Genomic DNA, 18,245 nt, shown 5'->3' on the forward strand with positions numbered 1-18,245 from the left:
AATTCACATCCTTTGAAATTAGCCAATTCTTGCATGTTCAAATTCCATTTTTATGGTATCTTACATCCAGTGACCTTCGGAAGAAGAGGGAATGACAAAATCAGAGACTACTCTTTTGTCACTGCCAAAGCACCTCCGCACAAATATGCCCGCTATCTTAGCCTCAAATCAGCTAAAAGCAGAGACAGTCTCTACCGACTTCAGAAAAGCCCCTGAGAAAAGTTTTTCATTTACAAACATGCTCCGGCACTCAGTTGGTGGGGTCTTTTAAGTGCTTATCATGCTGCAGAATTAAATATTTGGTCTGTGTCAGGGTGTTAATGCTATGCTATGCTAAACAAGCTACCAAGACTGAGACGAGATCAAATAATCATATCTGTGCATGTGTGTGAGTAATGTATGCGTGTGTGAGAGTGAGCACCTGCATATGTGTGACTGTGGGTGAGGGCTCAGAAAACTGTCTACATCCATCAGTCATTGTGATTCTCAAGGTCGGGGTGACAGGAGTGAAGGGCTGGTGATGAATAACTCACTGCAGGGACTCAGGCTCTGGTGATGAATAATTCACTGTGGGAACTCAGGCTTTGGTGATGAATAACTCACTTCAGGGACTCAGGCTCTGGTGATGAATAACTCACTGCAGGGACTTAGGATCTGGTGATGAATAACTCACTGCAGGGACTCAGGCTCTGGTGATGAATAATTCACTGCAGGGACTCAGGCTCTGGTGATGAATAATTCACTGTGGGAACTCAGGCTTTGGTGATGAGTAACTCACTACAGGGACTCAGGCTCTGGTGATGAATAATTCACTGTGGGAACTCAGGCTTTGGTGATGAGTAACTCACTACAGGGACTCAGGCTCTGGTGATGAATAACTCACTGCAGGGACTCAGGCTCTGGTGATGAATAATTCACTTCAGGGACAGGCTCTGGTGATGAATAACTCACTGCAGGGACTTAGGATCTGGTGATGAATAACTCACTGCAGGGACTCAGGCTCTGGTGATGAATAATTCACTGTGGGAACTCAGGCTTTGGTGATGAATAACTCACTGCAGGGACTCAGGCTCTGGTGATGAATAATTCACTGTGGGAACTCAGGCTTTGGTGATGAATAATTCACTGCAGGGACTTAGGATCTGGTGATGAATAATTCACTTCAGGGACAGGCTCTGGTGATGAATAACTCACTGCAGGGACTCAGGCTCTGGTGATGAATAATTCACTTCAGGGACAGGCTCTGGTGATGAATAACTCACTGCAGGGACTTAGGATCTGGTGATGAATAACTCACTGCAGGGACTCAGGCTCTGGTGATGAATAATTCACTGTGGGAACTCAGGCTTTGGTGATGAATAACTCACTGCAGGGACTCAGGCTCTGGTGATGAATAATTCACTGTGGGAACTCAGGCTTTGGTGATGAATAATTCACTGCAGGGACTTAGGATCTGGTGATGAGTTACTCATTACAGGGACTCAGGCTCTGGTGATGAATAATTCACTGCAGGGACTCAGGCTCTGGTGATGAGTAACTCATTACAGGGACTCAGGCTCTGGTGATGAATAACTCACTGCAGGGACTCAGGCTCTGGTGATGAATAACTCACTGCAGGGACTCAGGATCTGGTGATGAATAATTCACTTCAGGGACTCAGGCTCTGGTGATGAATAACTCACTGCAGGGACTTAGGATCTGGTGATGAATAACTCACTGCAGGGACTCAGGCTCTGGTGATGAATAATTCACTGTGGGAACTCAGGCTTTGGTGATGAATAACTCACTGCAGGGACTCAGGCTCTGGTGATGAATGACTCACTGCAGGGACTTAGGCTCTGGTGATTAATAACTCACTGTGGGAACTCAACCTGGCAAGGCGAGGACTGTGACAAGCTCTAGGGCACTGCAGCACTCTCTCCTTCACTGTTTGGTCACAAGACTCATTTACTAATCCGTAATTAGACCTGCAAGCCAGGGTATTGTTCAATTGGGCTTTCAGTTAATTTTATTCTTCAACAAACATTTCAACGTTTTTAGAATACTAACGTTACCGCTTTCCATTTCTCTAAGCATAATGAAAATAAAATGTGTATCTTTATTAAGCAGCATTGTTAATCAGTGAAAAAAAATACTTCTTACTTTGTTTTTAACTTTGTTTTTAACTTAGTGTCTTAATTTCCTGTTGACATTTTCATTTTTATTTTTACTAACAATTTCTCTTTTTGCTTACTTAAGGCCAACACATTTTTTTTAAGGCATAACATAAAAAATACAGTCTGAAGAATATGTGCCTGGGACTGAATGATTGCACATCAAACTTGATTAATAAAAATGCTATAAACCCTAGCCTACTGCAATCTGATGCCAGTTACAAGATGAAGGTATGTTGATGGGACAGGGGCAAGGACTGTGGAGAGGAGAGGAAAAAAACCCTGGTCTTCACGGCTCGCTTGCCAGTAGCGTCCGATGGATGCATCATTTTTGTGACCGTTTATGGATATCATTTTCTCTGTTTCAAGCCCAGCATTAGTAAGAATATGAACAGCAGTATATCTTATTGAATGATGTGAATATATATATATATATATATATATATATATATATATATATATATATATATATATATATATACTGTATATACTATATGTATATATACATATACATATACAGTACATGCAAACAACCGCAAAGCTCTAAATGTAAAAAGAACAGTCGCCACAGCAACGCGGGTAACTGATTTATTTATTTATTTATTTATTTAACCCAGCGTGCCGAGTAGGCGAGCTGAAACAAGCCGGCGGATTCAACTCAACAGCGTGGCGCAGCAGAGCCGGGTCCCGGTGGAGGATCATGCATCTCTTTTTTGTTTTTTTGCTGCAATAGCAGAGAAAAAAAACACAAAACAGCCAACATTGTAAGGTTAGAAAAGCAGACTACAATCGCAAAGCAATGTTGGATGTTGAAAAGAAAAAGATTTAACATAGCGCAGTTGTGCAGCATTTATAGCTGAGTTCACAGAAGCAGAGTTTCTGATTCCAGGGAAGTGGCAAGCCAGCTTCCAGCAATAAATTGCAGGGGAACTCCAGAAAACTCGAGAGAGAGAGCTGTTCACACAGGCTCAATCACAGCAACTGGACAAGGTTGTCTAGCCTGGACAACATAAGTCACACAACCAGGGCAGCGCGTAGCCTACAGCAGAGTGGAGCACTGTCTACAGGCAGAGGGCATCGATCCACCGAGGGCCACCATGCGCACTGAGCAGTGAGGCGCTATGCGTACCAAGGTACTGAAGCCGAAGTGGTGTGCACACCGAGCACGTGTACACTGAGTGCCCGGAGTGCACCGAGCGCCGAGGCACCTTGCGCACCGAACGCCATGTGCGCTGAGCACCAAGTACTGACGCGCTATGCGCACGAGGCACCCAAGGCACCGAAGTACCAAGGACTGAGCGTGCACTGAGGTACAGCAGCACCAGGGGGCAGCTAATGTAGCAGTGCCTACCCGACCGCGTGTAGTCACACACCTGGTCAGCGCACAGCATGCACCAGGGGAGACACACAGGCCGAAGCCGAGGAGAGCGTGTGTGCATCGAGCACCATGCGCAACGAGGCACCGAAGTACCAAGGGCTGAGTCTGCACCGAGGTACAGCAGCACCGGGGGGCAGCTAATGCAGCGGTGCCTACCCTAACCGCGTTTAGTCAGCCACCTGGTCAGCAAGCCACAGCTGTGGCAGGCAAGAGCTCAGTTAGTTTGAAAAAGAACAGAGCAGAAGGGAGAACACACTTTTTTTTTAATGCGGGTAGGCCAAGGCAGCCCCGATGGAGGAACACACAGCTGACTGACTACGCGAATGACAGCCAGCAGAGTCACTCAATGATGGGGCGGCAAGCCGAGCCCCAGCGGAGGAACTGTGTTCTCCCTGAAGGTGTAGGCTGAAAGACAACACACGCACACACCAATACTGCACAGGCTGTCACACTCATACGACAGACAGCCGACAAAAGACGTCCTGCAACACAAGTGAAGCAGGCCTTGAGAATGAAAAAAGACACTCAAATGGAGCCGCTGATTCCATGAGAGCGGCAAGCCAGCGCTCAGCACGAATGCAAGGGAACTGCAGTCGACTGAGAGGAGCTCTTTCAAGACACACCCAGGTTAGTGACACAGATTGCTTACCTTACCGTAGTGAGAGGCAAAAGAGGAAGTGAGCTCTGTGGAGTGACTACTTATTCCCTCAGCAGACAGGACCGAGGACGTCACTCCACAGAGGGGCCTATCGATCAGCTCCAACATAAAATGCTCAGTGAATACCTACCTAAGGCAGGCATATCCCAAAAGTATTGGTTGGTGGTCGTCTTCGAAATATCGGTCAGTGCAGAGACCCAGGGTTTGGAATAAATGACTGACCTTGCTTTTAAGATTTAATATACCAGTATATTACAAAAGCATAAATAAGTGATACGTGATTAAATACCGGTAAGTAATTTTATAAACTATTAATTTATGTATCTGCTTTTCTTGTTTTTTTTTTTCTCTTACAGTACCAGAGCCACTTGTTTTTTTTTTTTTTGTTTTTTTTTTATTTGATGAGATCAAATGCGGGAGGTCCAGTGAAAAAAAAAAAAAAAGATATTCACAATATAGAGTATAGTCTTTAAAAATAAATGTAAAAATAAAATAAAATTGTACTGATACAATTGGTGACGAATACAAAATAACTGAGCCTTTGTGTAATTCTTAATTTTATTATAGAAAAAAAACATGCATGATAAAAATAGCCAATAAATAACCAACCCCCCAAAGACAACATTTACCCGCTAGATACTATCAAAACAAGTCAAATTTGGCTGGAAAACCGCCAATCTGATCAAGGGGGAGAAGCCTAAAAGTTGCATGCGAGACGCATGCATTACCTTAAATGCTACCTCAAGTTCAATATACAAATAAAACGTGAATTTGTATATTAAAAATAATAATAATAATTGATTTACTGTTCCAGTACTTTAAGATGTAGGTCTACACCACTGTATGTAAGGTCGGTGGTACTGCCAGTGTATTTTACTTCAGCCTTGCATAAACAACATACCGCAATGTTTGATACATATACAGCCATACTTTTATTATGTTTTTATTAGGAAATGATTCCACACATGTGACTTTACTTTGCAGAATTTAAGCAGTTGTGTTAGCGCTGCTCGTATTACGAGTTCTTGTGGGAAGCGATTATCTCGTGATATAATAGCCGACATTTTCCAATTTCCCTGAATCAGTTTAACCAAAAATACAGGTATTGTTGTTCAAATACCGGTTATTGTGTTGCCTGATGAATATCGCAATATACCGGTATATCGGTATTATTGCGCACCCACCCTTTTTTAAGGGCACAGGAGATGATCAGTCCAGCAAGAATATGAAATGATCTGCAACGTTGTTATTATAATATGAATGTAAATATGCATTTATACTACCATTACATTACTTGAATTCCCAAACCCACCATCTTGTTTTATACAGAAATTAAGGGTGTTTTACATGTGGATCACCTTAAAAACAACCTGACTTAAATTCAATTTGCCCAAGTTGATGGCGTTTTTTTTTTCAGTAACATGCAATGAAAAGAAAAGGCTTTACGTCATAAAGCACACATAGAAGGGAGTGGGTGAAAACTGGACCAAGACAAAACTGCTCGGACAGGGCACTACAGTTATGCAAAACATCTTGAAAAATGTCTAGTCTACCAATAAAAAGTTTTCCTACCTCTTTAATTGTGTGATATAGTTTGTAAGACATTTCTCATTGATTTACTGACCAGTCCTGGCAGTTTTGTCTTGATCCAGTTTTCATCCATTACCCAGATTGAAAAATGAACTATCAGTGTGTTCAATTAAGACTGTCAGTGAGATCATACTTGTTTGTTCACTTTTTTAAATAGAGAGGATAGCCTACATGCAATGTGATATTTTAAGTACGGGATACATTTTGATAACTGTGGATTATCTTTTACCAAATTTTATTTTCAACACTTTGAGTTGTTTATGCCACTTAAAACATTTCTTCCCAATTGAAACTTGTTCGATAACGAGATTCAATTACTGTAAAGCCATAAATATTTGCACCCAAAATATTTGGCGAAATCATACCCATAAAACCTATTTTGATCCTGAAATGCTGGCAACCTGTTGCAATATATAAAGTTTGTATTGTTAGTGGAATTTGATATTCATGCCAAATGTTTGCATTTTTTTTTTCATACACGAAAAATGCACAATAAGTCTTACAAATATTTATGGCGTTACAGTAATTGTTAATTTAGTAATTTGATTTGATTTTTGCTCCTTTGTTAGATTAGCACAATGTTTGTTTTTCACATTGCGGGAATGTTGTCATGAGGTCCTCTGAGGTTGAGTTTGAAATCCCACTTACACAGACAAAAGTGTCTGTTTAAAATGAAGATAGTAGCGGAGTATGTTTTAGACGTAGAAAGTGGTATTAGAAAAATAAAAATGAAAAAAATGGGAGCAGAGAGGAACGTTATTAATCGTTTTGCCAAACATATAACAGATGAATATCTTTGCCAGCGATCGTTTTTTGAGAAGTACGCAAGTGGGCTGTAAGCTTGTTTGAAAAGTGGTTAAAGCCAGGAAAGAAATTCAAAAGCTGAGTTTAAATCTAACATCCGTGTAATTGATGGAGATTTACAAAGTGATGATGAAATTGCTGTTGCTCCTGAATCTGTCCAGAAGAAATGTGAAATAAAAATTAGATTGGAAAATGTTTATGTGGAAGCAAATTTGTAATTATGGAAATTTCACAAGACCGGTCTGACAAGTGCCCGTCTTCCACGTGCAGTTTGGGTATGTGGAAATGAATTGTGAGGTAGAATACGGGGTAACATTTAGAAGGGAGATAGGACCCTGAATAGTATGCAGTCTTTTCCCTGGAATATAAAGTAGGCATTAAAAAATATGGGTGGAAAAAATTAAATGTAGTTCTGGCTGTTTAAATGAGGAATGAAAAACTACATTTCCCAGAATACCATAGCTATCCAAGAATACAGATTGACTGGCAATTAGTTAAACTAATACACCTGCTCTTAATTTAACAAGCCAGGCAGGTATCAAAGGCAAGGTGTGTGAAGGTAAGGAACTGTATGTAGATCTAAATACGGTGTATGTAAAACAAAGTATTGTAGCGTTGCGTGGAGATGAATGTAGACTCACACAGGTTTTTCAGCTTCTTGGATGCTTATTAAGCTGGGACTCTACACTTAGCCAGTGGTACAGCTACATCTGAGCAGCGTAGTGCTACTCAGACTGTAATAAAATAATAAAAGAAAAGAATGTCCAAAATCCACTGTTGGTTCTCTTAGTCCCGCTTCTCTCTGGCTCTCTTTTGCTGTTTCTTCTCCAATTCTTTCTCTGTTTTTCAGCTCTCTTTCATCTCACACCACACCATTCATCTCAGCAGCCTGCTACTTATCCCTCCCGTCCAGGCCATGCCACCACTGCACCAGCCACCAATCCCAAGCATGCACAGCTTCCTGCTCTCGAGCCCTTGATTGTTGCAACATCTTATCCCTTGATTTGTGACAACAATGTTGCAACCGGATCTAGCTCACGCGGCAAGCTGAGCTTCTGATTGGTGGTGATTCTCCCATCTCTGACGTCACTGAGCACCTGCTGCATTTGAACCCTTGATTCTGGGTCACAGAACCTTCCCAAACACGGTTACAGCAGAACCAGGGTCATTACAGTATATTAAATCTGTGATTTGTGAATAATATATTTAAAGTCAGTAAGCCGGATTAGCAATATGACTGAAAGTTAGGGGTCGTGTTAAATTTAGTTAGCGCTCCAAAACAAGAGCTAGGATTAATTTCTGTTTGTTACATAAGCTTTTTTCCACTGGAAAAGGGACACCGTGGAACAAATAAACATATTTAAACCCATCGTTGTTGTCGAGAGTGCTTTATCCACCAAAGACAGTGTTAGGATCCCAGAACTGTTTTCAAAGTAATACTGTGAATACATAAGCTTTGTCACATTAATTATGTTAATATATAATTGTATTACTTTTAGCAAACAATATGAAAAGCTAAACTGAAATGGCAAGCCCTTTTCTAGGTGTTATGTTTGAAATGTGTAGTAGTATACACTGTTATCTGCTCTTGAACTGCCCTGATATCAAATTGTAATGTGTTTTGTATTTGTTCTTATTAGGACTGAAGTTATTGTATTTTGTATCGTGCTCTTAATTGTAGTGTAATTCTTGACATGTATTTTTTGTATACAACTGTAAGTCGCCCTGAGTAAGGGTGTCTGCTAATAATAATAATAATAATAATAATAATAATAATAATAAAAATAATAATAGTAGTATAATTAACTAATTGTTGAACTGATTGTTGTGTAATAAACTGGTATTAGCTTTTCTGTTGAATTGTTGTGACTGGTTTCGTTGGCAAAATATTTTGTTTGAATTTTAAATTTTATTATGGTTGGTATCCAAGTTTTTTTTTTTTTTTTTTTTTTTTGGTGATGTGTGTCATGTGACCGTTGTAAGCTGCAGCACCGGTAAGTTCAAGAAGTTCTGGTGCCTATGCTATTGTATTAAAAATATTAGCAAATTACATGTTGTGGATATTGTTTTCCAAATTTCCTGAAACAATTTAAATGAGGAAACCAGTCGTTTTTGTGCTATCTGGTTCAGTGCGCTACAAGAATACTTCTAGGAACAATACATGTCATAGTTTATTTAATAGGGGGCGGCTCAATGCTAGTTCTGTGTAACCAGCAAAATGAATTGCAACCAATAGTTAAACTTGATAAACAAAATAAAATGAAACATAACATATAACTAATTACTGTGCTCACTAGTCATCCTAAATTTTAATTCATACTATACATTACCAACTTTCACCCTTGTTGTGAAGAAACCCATTCATTACTTCTTGGTCTTAAATGTGCACACAGCAGTACTGTAAGTGAAAATGAATGATGAACGTGTATTTACAACTACCGTAGGTTGCATACGTACACACAAACAATTTAACATCAGATGAGAAGCAGGATATTTATTTATTTGCTCTGCTTGTTGGTGTGCATAACCATTTTAACAACATTTTATTTATTATTATTATTATTATTATTATTATTATTATTATTATTATTATTAATATTATTATTATGATGCATATCTTCAGCGAAAGCATTGCTTAACTTATTGATATATGGTAGGCTTGGGCACATTCAAGCTGTTACCGCAATGTACTGTACAGTATAAAACGTAGTTTAATTCAGTCAATGTAAGCTTTGCGCTTTGGGTATTCATGTGCTTCAGGCTGTGTGGCATCCTCTGGTGAAACACTGTATTTCAGTAGTAATCTGTAACAAACCAGTTTCCAGTCAGTTAACACCCTCTAGCATGCAGAAGATGTAGGGCAGGTTGGCAAAATTGTATATCGCATTGACTTCAGTTTTATCTCGGAGAGTACAGCGCCCAATTTCGACATTTTTATAGCTGGTTTTGGCTACCATTGTATATAGCTGTGATATTAATGGTTGAAAATCTGAGTTTAACATAAAAATTTAAAACCATAAATCATGCCTCTACAATGTTTAAGTAAAGTAAGCAAGTTTATAGCAACCATTAAGTGTTTTATTTAAAATCGGTATTAAGAAACAAGTGAAGAAAGTATTCAAATGTTATTAATTAATTTTGTGTATACAGCTCATCTGTTTCTGTGGCTGTCAGAGAAGCAAGCAGCAGTGAGACTTTGTGAAAATGACACTCTGCTGGGCATGGCAGCCAGAGAAAGAAAGAGAGAGAGACACATGTGAAGAACTGCTAAAGAGGGATAGAAGTCAGTACTGGGAGGACAGACCTGAAATTAGTTCCAGGAGGGACCAATATCCCCGCCAAGTGGGCAGCATTCTCACACAGTGAGATATTATTATTATTATTATTATTATTATTATAATTTCACTTGTATAGTGCTCTTTACAAAAGAAATATCAAAAAGCCTGTGTCAAATCTATAATCGTTACAAATAAACAGACCCATACAAATAAGTTTTCAAACAAGATTTAAAGATTAAATTGTGCTAGCATTCCTGATATGAATCAGGAGCAAGTTCCAAAGACAATGGGCATTATAACTAAATGCCCTGGCTCCAACAGAGCAAACAGATTTTAGGGACTGTCAGAAGAGTAGCATTTTCCGATCCCAGGGAACGACCAGTGACATATGGGGTCAGCAGATCTTGAAGATAAGAAGGTCCAAGACCATGTAAGGCCTTATAGGTAATAATAATAATAATAATAATAATAATAATAATAATAATAGCAACAAATGAGATGGATGCAGTAATTGTATCAATTAAATATGCGATTAAAGCCAAGATTAACTAAGATTAGAAATTGTAATCGCAAGATTAATCGAGTTAAATTTTTTTAATCAATTGACAGCCCTATACAGATTCAATGTAATGGAAATCAATATGATAAAGTATGGTGGAGATAACTAACTGTTGAAGCAGTTAATTAAGGTGAAAAGCAGTGTTGACCATATTGAAATATAACACTGGGACTTCAAGGGTTATACCCAAAGAAGAATCTCTGATTCCACAGCCTTGACCTTCATTAACTCTGCCATCCTTCCCAAGTGGAATGCAATTTCAGACCATACTGACGGGAGGAAACATATTGAAAGCAAGCAGGACATTAAATATTAAAAGTAATGTCCTAAAATATCCAGAGAAATGCTCTAAGATTTATATAAATTTGTTTCTGCTCCTAGCAAATCAACTGGCACCTCACAAACAAGAGCTCTTCTTATTGTCTATTACTGGCACCGTGACTTCTGCATCTCTCCTTTTTTATATAATCATCTAGTAAGCTATAATGCATTTTCTGTTAATCTATTGGTTTTGTCTGTAATGTCAAATACATTAATTCAGGCTTCTAATTATACTGCTAAGTTAATGCATGCTCAGCACATACTTTTGGCTGTTTCTAGGTCAATACATAAATCAATAAGATTCAGCATACATCCATTAACACTTTTCCCTTGAGTAACAGGTGCACTGTTTTTATTTCCACATTAAATGTAACATTATAAAATATAATTAAATACACAACAAAAGTAAAGCATGTTATAGCCATTCTGTAATTTGCTAATGTAAACCTACTATTTGAATGGGTTTAAATGTCTCAGCATCACAAGCTGTCAATTAGGGCACTGTGCTCTATATGTTATATTTATGCAATGAAGAGAAATTGACTTTCTTTCAAAATAAACAAACCACTATGTATCGATTAATATCTAAGTGTATTATCTTAAAATGTGCAGGGTCTGCACTTGACCAGCGTAAAATCCAATAGACGTCACATTGTAAATGAACAAATAGGATGGATGTCATTTGAACAGTCTGCCTTATACCTGGAGAGTATGTCGAATATTTAGTAAAAACCTGTAAATAAAATCGTATAGTGGTTATTTGTTTTTACTGCCTCCTACAGTTGTAAGATATTTGAAAAATAACTTTGAGTGGTTGTTCAATTATTACAATATACTGAAATATTGTCATTTTTTCATTTAAGTGTTCAAGACCTTCTCTTAAGTACCAGTTGCACCATGCCAGCACCATCTAGTTCACAGCAGTGTATTGCCAGCAATACAATGGAAAACTTGATCCAAAATAGCTGATCACTGAATGGTGCTGGCTCTTGCTTTTAGATTTGGGCTAACTATGTCAACTTCTTTTAAGATTTTAAAGACCTCAATCATGCACCCTCCTGATTCTTTTTCCCCCCCAGACTAAATAGATTTAGTTCTTTCAGCCTTTCTTCATAGCATAGTTCTTTAAATCATGAGATTACTGGTTTGCTCTTCCCAGGGCCTCAATGTCCCATTTGGTGTTGTAGTGACCAGAACTGGACACTATATTACAAGTGTGGTATCACCAGTGCATTATACAACCTCATTATAACCTCCTTGTATTTTTACTCTGCAGTTTTGGCTATATGCCCAATAATTCAGTTTGTCTTTTTTATTGCTTCCCCGCAATGTGTGATTTCTGACAGTGTTTAATCTATTACAACACCAAGGTAGACACCCAGCCTTAGCAACTAGAACTGTCCAGGAAAGATTTACTCATTATGAATGTGAAAGTAATGGTGATGAGGTATGCTTCCCAGGAACAATATTCCAGCATTTACCTTCCCCATGGCATGACTTGTTTTCAGTATATTAATGAACATACATTAGTGTGTATGAGGGGAAAAGTGAGGGAGGGTCTATACATGGTGGGAGGTGGCCAATAATTATGTTTTTCTGTCTGAGCATATGCTGTACCGGTCTGTATTTATTTGGTATGGAATAAAATCCAGTGCTCAACTGGATGGAACTGCGCACAGTTAAGGGATGAACTAGAAACACATTCAGCTGTTAAATGCTGCATTTAATATGAAGTCTCTACAACAGTTTTTTGTTCTGCCCTCCTCAAATCAATAATGCAGTGGAAGAAAACTTTGACATATCTCAATTTTCTCAAGAGTAAATTCATTTTGCACATAGTTCAGTGGGTTTTAATCATTTTCTTTATTGATATTGTTGTGTACTGTACCAGAGGCCTGACAAATGGCCTTATCTAAAGGCTGGTTAATGGAATGAATCCCATTTCAGTTCTCTGACGCATATTCCCTGCAATCAGCAGTTCCAAGCAAGGATATCCATCACATCAGCTCGTCCACCCAGCTTCTCTTGTGATTATATAAACTAGAAGAACAAACACTAACTGAAAAAAAGAACACTATGGATCTAAAAAATAAAAATAAAATAAAAATGTACATATATCTTTATGGGTTGAATAATCCTGTATGTAATTAATTTTCCAGTCTTAGGTATCAAATTCCCCTTAAAGGGTTCCTGAACTTGGTTTATTCTTTATGCTAACAATTTTAAAAAAAGTACATATATAAAAAGGTATAGTTAGAACAGTGCAGTCAACATTAACAAGCACTTTAGTTCCCTCAGTCAATGTTATCAATCACTGGATGAGACTCACTATGTGTGTTGCATGTTTCCAGACGTCAGGGTCCTTTCAAAGATCGATACATTTATTTAGTTTAAGAAAATTTAAGAAAAATATAGAGCCATTTATGTTCTTAACAGTTATCTGGTCAAATGCTTTATAATCTACGGTATATACTGTATGTGTACGTATATACACTGTAGATGTCCCATGTGGTATTTTTTCACCTTTTTGTTTATGCTTAAATTATAAAGTATGAGCAGACACCTACTATTAATGAGGCTCCTGCACGCCTTAAGAATTATTATAAAAGTATACTACTTGTCTACCTTAGCTGAATCAGCAATATATCAGTGCTTGTATAAGCAACCCAAAACCTTCTGCAGAATTTACTGAAATCCATTTAAACATACTGTAGCATATTTTATATTGTTGTAAATATCCCCATGCTCATTTTATTCCACTGCACAGATCTGAACATTTTTTAAAGCTAATCTGTGTTTAATTTCATTATACAAATCTACTTTATGTGATCTACTTTGTGCGCTATGCTGTGTCCAGTCTGTATCCACTTTAGTTTTTATGAAGCTATAACGAATAGCTGTTTTCATTTGCGTTTCTGTGTATTTGTAAGTTGCGGCAGAAAATAAAGTACTCGAAACAAAACGACCGCTGACCCATATTCCATTAAAAAGACGTTAAACGGAATAAGAATAGTAGATTTGTTATACTTCAATCGACAACACAAAGCAACTAAACCCACCCACACACCCACACACACACACACACACACACACACACAAGTATCATTAAACCTGTGAAGAAAGTATGGGATATGTTTATAAAAGATTCTAAACACCCGTGTCCACCCGAATCTAACCATCTACAGTGTCAATCTGACGGAACACAATAGTGTAAATCCACTGCCAAAAAAATAAATCAGCCGCACTGACATAATGTCAGTTCAGTTATGGTCAGCACTGTCTCGCTTAGTCTGCATTTTCTAAACTATCTAGCCTTGTCTCTCAGATTAAACTCCTGAGACTGCAGATATCAGGTAGCTGTTTGTCCTCCCACGCTAATTGCACTTACCTCCCAAAGCTTGCTTCATAACAAAATCCATGGCGATGGCTTTTAATTCCTTCCTCCCTCTGCTTCACAGTTTACATTCAGATTTGACAAGTAAAGTAGTCTTCTGTGGGCAGATCTGTAAAGGCGTAATAAATAAATTAACAAATAAATAAATGCAACTGCTAGATTCTCAAACGTATTAGTAGAAACTGGTTCCTAAAAGTAAACTTTTATTCCGCAGTTGAAAATAACTGAATATCAAATAAACGTAGTAGTTGTACTATTATTTCTGTGAATTGCTACAATTATTGTAACGTGTTATAAGATAAATTATACATAAAAGCGCAAGCATTTCAGCTATTTAGCACAGTGCGAGTAATTACTAATCTCATACTTTTCAGGTTCCTTAAATTTGTATTTGCCCCTAAAGCAAATACAAGAAGTTAAAATAAAAAGATGTAATGTCGATTAATACGGCTCCCCCTAACGTTGGTTGCAATCATATAATTTGAAAGGCACATTACATCCCAAAATGTCCCACAACCTACACCTCTCCCATACGAGATTCGCACAGAGAACTACAGAAGACCATGCATTCTCCATTACATGACGGGTTACTTCTTCACAGTTTATGTATCTCAAGCGCATCAATACGTTTACAAAACAAAGCATTGATGTAATCGGCTTCAGAACCGACATAATCCGATTCCTAAACGACAAAGTTTATATTATCTTAGAAATGTGATCATGCTAAACTAAAATGATCATTGAGTACAGTGCATTTTACTGACTTATATATGCAAGCCTACGACTGCATTATGTATTAATAACATTTATTCTACAAAGATGGTAGCGTAAAATACAAACCCGAAACACGTTACTTCAGGTGGACTCTACTGGGTATCTCTCTAAAAAGAAAGAGCTATTGCACTGCCTTTAAAGAACCCAGAAATGTTTCAGCACCATTATAAAAGGAAAGCTCCCATTTCGTCCCGCAGTCGGGTTAACTATAGACAAGAATTTCCCACAGTGTAGCCAAATAAATACCTGTCCCGGTGATTTGAGTCTTAACAAACGACGACTTAACACTCCAACCTTTCTGTTAGCAGCAGGCTAGGCTATTTAACTGCTCACTCCCTGTTTCCTGTCTAAAGGACGTCCTTGTTTCTTGCAGCACTGTGACTGCATGAGTGTTTTATGAAAGGAACTGCAGCTGCTGATGAAGGCACTCACTAAATCACATGGAGTTCTACCTTCTGAAACGTCCCACGTCCTGAAATGAGAGCAATCAATTATTAATCCTGCTCGTTCTCACTGCACCCTCCCATTTCCTGCAGTGGAATTTCCTGATCTGCTCACTACTATACACACAATTCTCCCAACGTATTTTCCATAGCACTTTCCTCCTTTTTATTCCTGACCTACATAAGCTTGCTATCTTCCACATATGATTGTTTTCTTTAGACGTTCGTTTTTTTACCACCTCCTGTCTTTTTTTTTTTTTTGCTTGTTCTGGTACAAATAATGCATCATTGATCTGCAGCAAATACTCAAGGCGTATGAACAATGAAGAGATTGTGTGAGTGAGTATTGCATACGTACTCAGCGCTCACCTCTTTTTGTCCTTGATTGTATTCGAACGTCTAATAAAACATATACTGGTAATATATGGATCACAAACATAATGTTAACGATTTGCATTTCTGTTGAAGAAAATTTAGCGGCACAATTGGGAAAATGCTGTCCATAAGGTTACAAATTCTGCTTATGACCTGTGATGGGCATACTCTTAACGCGAGTGTCGCTAGCATAATCTGAATGAGAAAACCCCCCTAATTCCTATGTTACCTCCCAGATCCCAGATCGTTTTCAAGGAAGAATAACGGTACTCATCCTAGACAAATGAGCATGCCAGGTGCATTAGCTAAAATAACTATCCCATGTAAATAATGTTCTGTACATTAACTTACCACCATTCCCTCGATTATTTTAAAATCAATTAACTTAAAAAAATAAGCACCTATTAATTAATATATGTTGCAGGATCGAGTCACTGTATAAACCTCTCTCTTTTTTTCCATCGTTTCCGGCCCTCTTGCAATTATCAGGCACGCACCCAGTGTCACACCCAGGTGCGCCAAGGTCACACAATAATGAGGAAGGACACTGCAGGGAAACATGAGTGAGAAGACGGGTTCTTCACTAATAGATAATACTCCATGTAATACTGAATGGATACCCAGTTTGTGTGTGTATATATATATATATATATATATATATATATATATATATATATATATATATATATATATATATATGGTTTTAGCTAACAACTTTCACTGAAAATATGAGAAACTAATTGTTGGAAAATAATCATCTAAGCAGAAAGAGTAGTGATGCAGAACCCATATAATGTGATATTAAACTGGTAAGACATTAAATATTGAAAATGATTATATGAAGTATCCATTTAGCAATGCAATCAAATGCAATAGATCAGACACGCAGATACAAACAATAAAATCACTAGAGTGAAGCGCTAACCTTGTCTCCCTTTTCAGGAGACCTTTGCTGCAATGACTCAACTCCTTTCTAGCTTAATAGGATTTGAGATTGTTAAAATGTCTGTCAATAACTAGCATGTTGCATTTAATTAAATAAAATGGGCAGCAGTGTGGAGTAGTGGTTAGGGCTCTGGACTCTTGACCGGAGGGTCGTGGGTTCAATCCCCAGTGGGGGACACTGCTGTTGTACCCTTGAGCAAGGTACTTTACCTAGATTGCTCCAGTAAAAACCCAACTGTATAAAAGGGTAATTGTATGTAAAAATAATGTGATATCTGTATAATGTAAAATAATGTATAATGTGATACCTTGTAACAATTGTAAGTCGCCCTGGATAAGGGCGTCTGCTAAGAAATAAATAATAATAATAATAATAATAATAATAATAATAAAATGTTTCATGATTAGAGTTGTGTTTTCTTAGCCCTCTATATCTACATCTGCTCTTTCTTAAGGGGAGAGATATTTGATACCTGACCTGTTTTCCCCCTGGATCACCCCAAGATAGATGTGCTAAGTATCCATGGACATCTACCTTGCGTTTACTGATAAAAAAAATAAAAAAAATAATAATAAGATACTGTAGGCCCAATTCATAAAGCTTTTACTCATTATTAAAAAGTAAAAATACTTTTTAAAAATATGTTCTGATATTTACAAAACTATGGTAAAATTGTATCATTTTCTTAAATAAAAATTGTATCATAAAGACCCAAAGGTGTGTCTAAGGACTTAATTTACAGCACTGGGTAATCTCATCCTTTATTGAATCAGCCACCTATTTGTGTTTATCCTAGGACTGCCCCTAAAAAAATGTGCTCAATGCAATCCTGGGTGGTTCCCCAGTACTGTAAAGTGCTCCCATAAAATCGAGCTGTGGCTTATACTGGTGGGCTATAGATTGATCATATCGACCCCTTAGTTGTTTATTCAATGTTTGTATCTTATTAGTTTCTAACAATTATATATAACACAGTTTATGTATGGGTGGTCTTAGGGAGGGCATGTGATCACTCAGTGAATAGATGACTCTGCAATTCCGATCAGACCGACTCAGGTAAGTCTCATTTAATCTACAATTCTGCATCGTCATCTCACTGAGGGAGCCCATGAGATTTTAAAGCAATTTGATGGACACAATGCATATTCAAACAAATAACTTTAATTAATATATGTGTCCAGAAGAAATTGGCACATTATATTTGCAAACACAGACCATTATTTTCCTGCCAGTACAGTTTTGGCAAATTAACTTTTGTCTTCCAATTTTACATTTTGATTGTAATGTTTTACAAAAGTATGAGCAGAGCACTAACTTGCTGTTTTCAGTATCTGTTGAACTGGCATAAACGCCTTACTAGCAGCTGACACATACGCTGCTCTAGTACTGAGCCTCGCTTCTCCCATGCAACTCCACTGCTCCGCTCACTCCACTGGCTCCCGATCACCGCTCGCATCCAGTTCAAGACTCTTCAAGATGCCTTGACTATACTGCACCCAGCTACTTCCAGACCCTCATCTCTCCCTACACCCCCACTCGACCTCTCTGCTCCTCCTGCACTAGAAGACTGGC

The 18,245-nt window shown here is 38.0% G+C and overlaps 1 protein-coding gene across 4 annotated transcripts in view; it reads right to left on the minus strand.

Moving 5' to 3' along the window:
• The window catches only part of LOC117409441 (complexin-1-like), a 60,021-nt gene extending 43,841 nt beyond the window's left edge, over positions 1-16,180 (minus strand). Inside the window, exons 1-3 of one of the 4 annotated variants that reach the window (XM_058996628.1) lie at positions 16,079-16,180; positions 15,342-15,381; positions 14,130-14,244 (exon numbers count right to left, since the gene is read on the minus strand). In XM_058996628.1, coding sequence (XP_058852611.1) covers positions 14,130-14,160 — 31 coding nt within the window. In that variant the 5' untranslated portion in view covers positions 14,161-14,244; positions 15,342-15,381; positions 16,079-16,180. The other 3 variants (XM_058996630.1, XM_058996627.1, XM_058996629.1) reach the window with 3 other exon arrangements.
• Positions 16,181-18,245: the final 2,065 nt, after the last annotated feature.

Source organism: Acipenser ruthenus, chromosome 2 (genome assembly GCF_902713425.1).
Source record: "Acipenser ruthenus chromosome 2, fAciRut3.2 maternal haplotype, whole genome shotgun sequence".
Taxonomy (NCBI): domain Eukaryota; kingdom Metazoa; phylum Chordata; class Actinopteri; order Acipenseriformes; family Acipenseridae; genus Acipenser; species Acipenser ruthenus.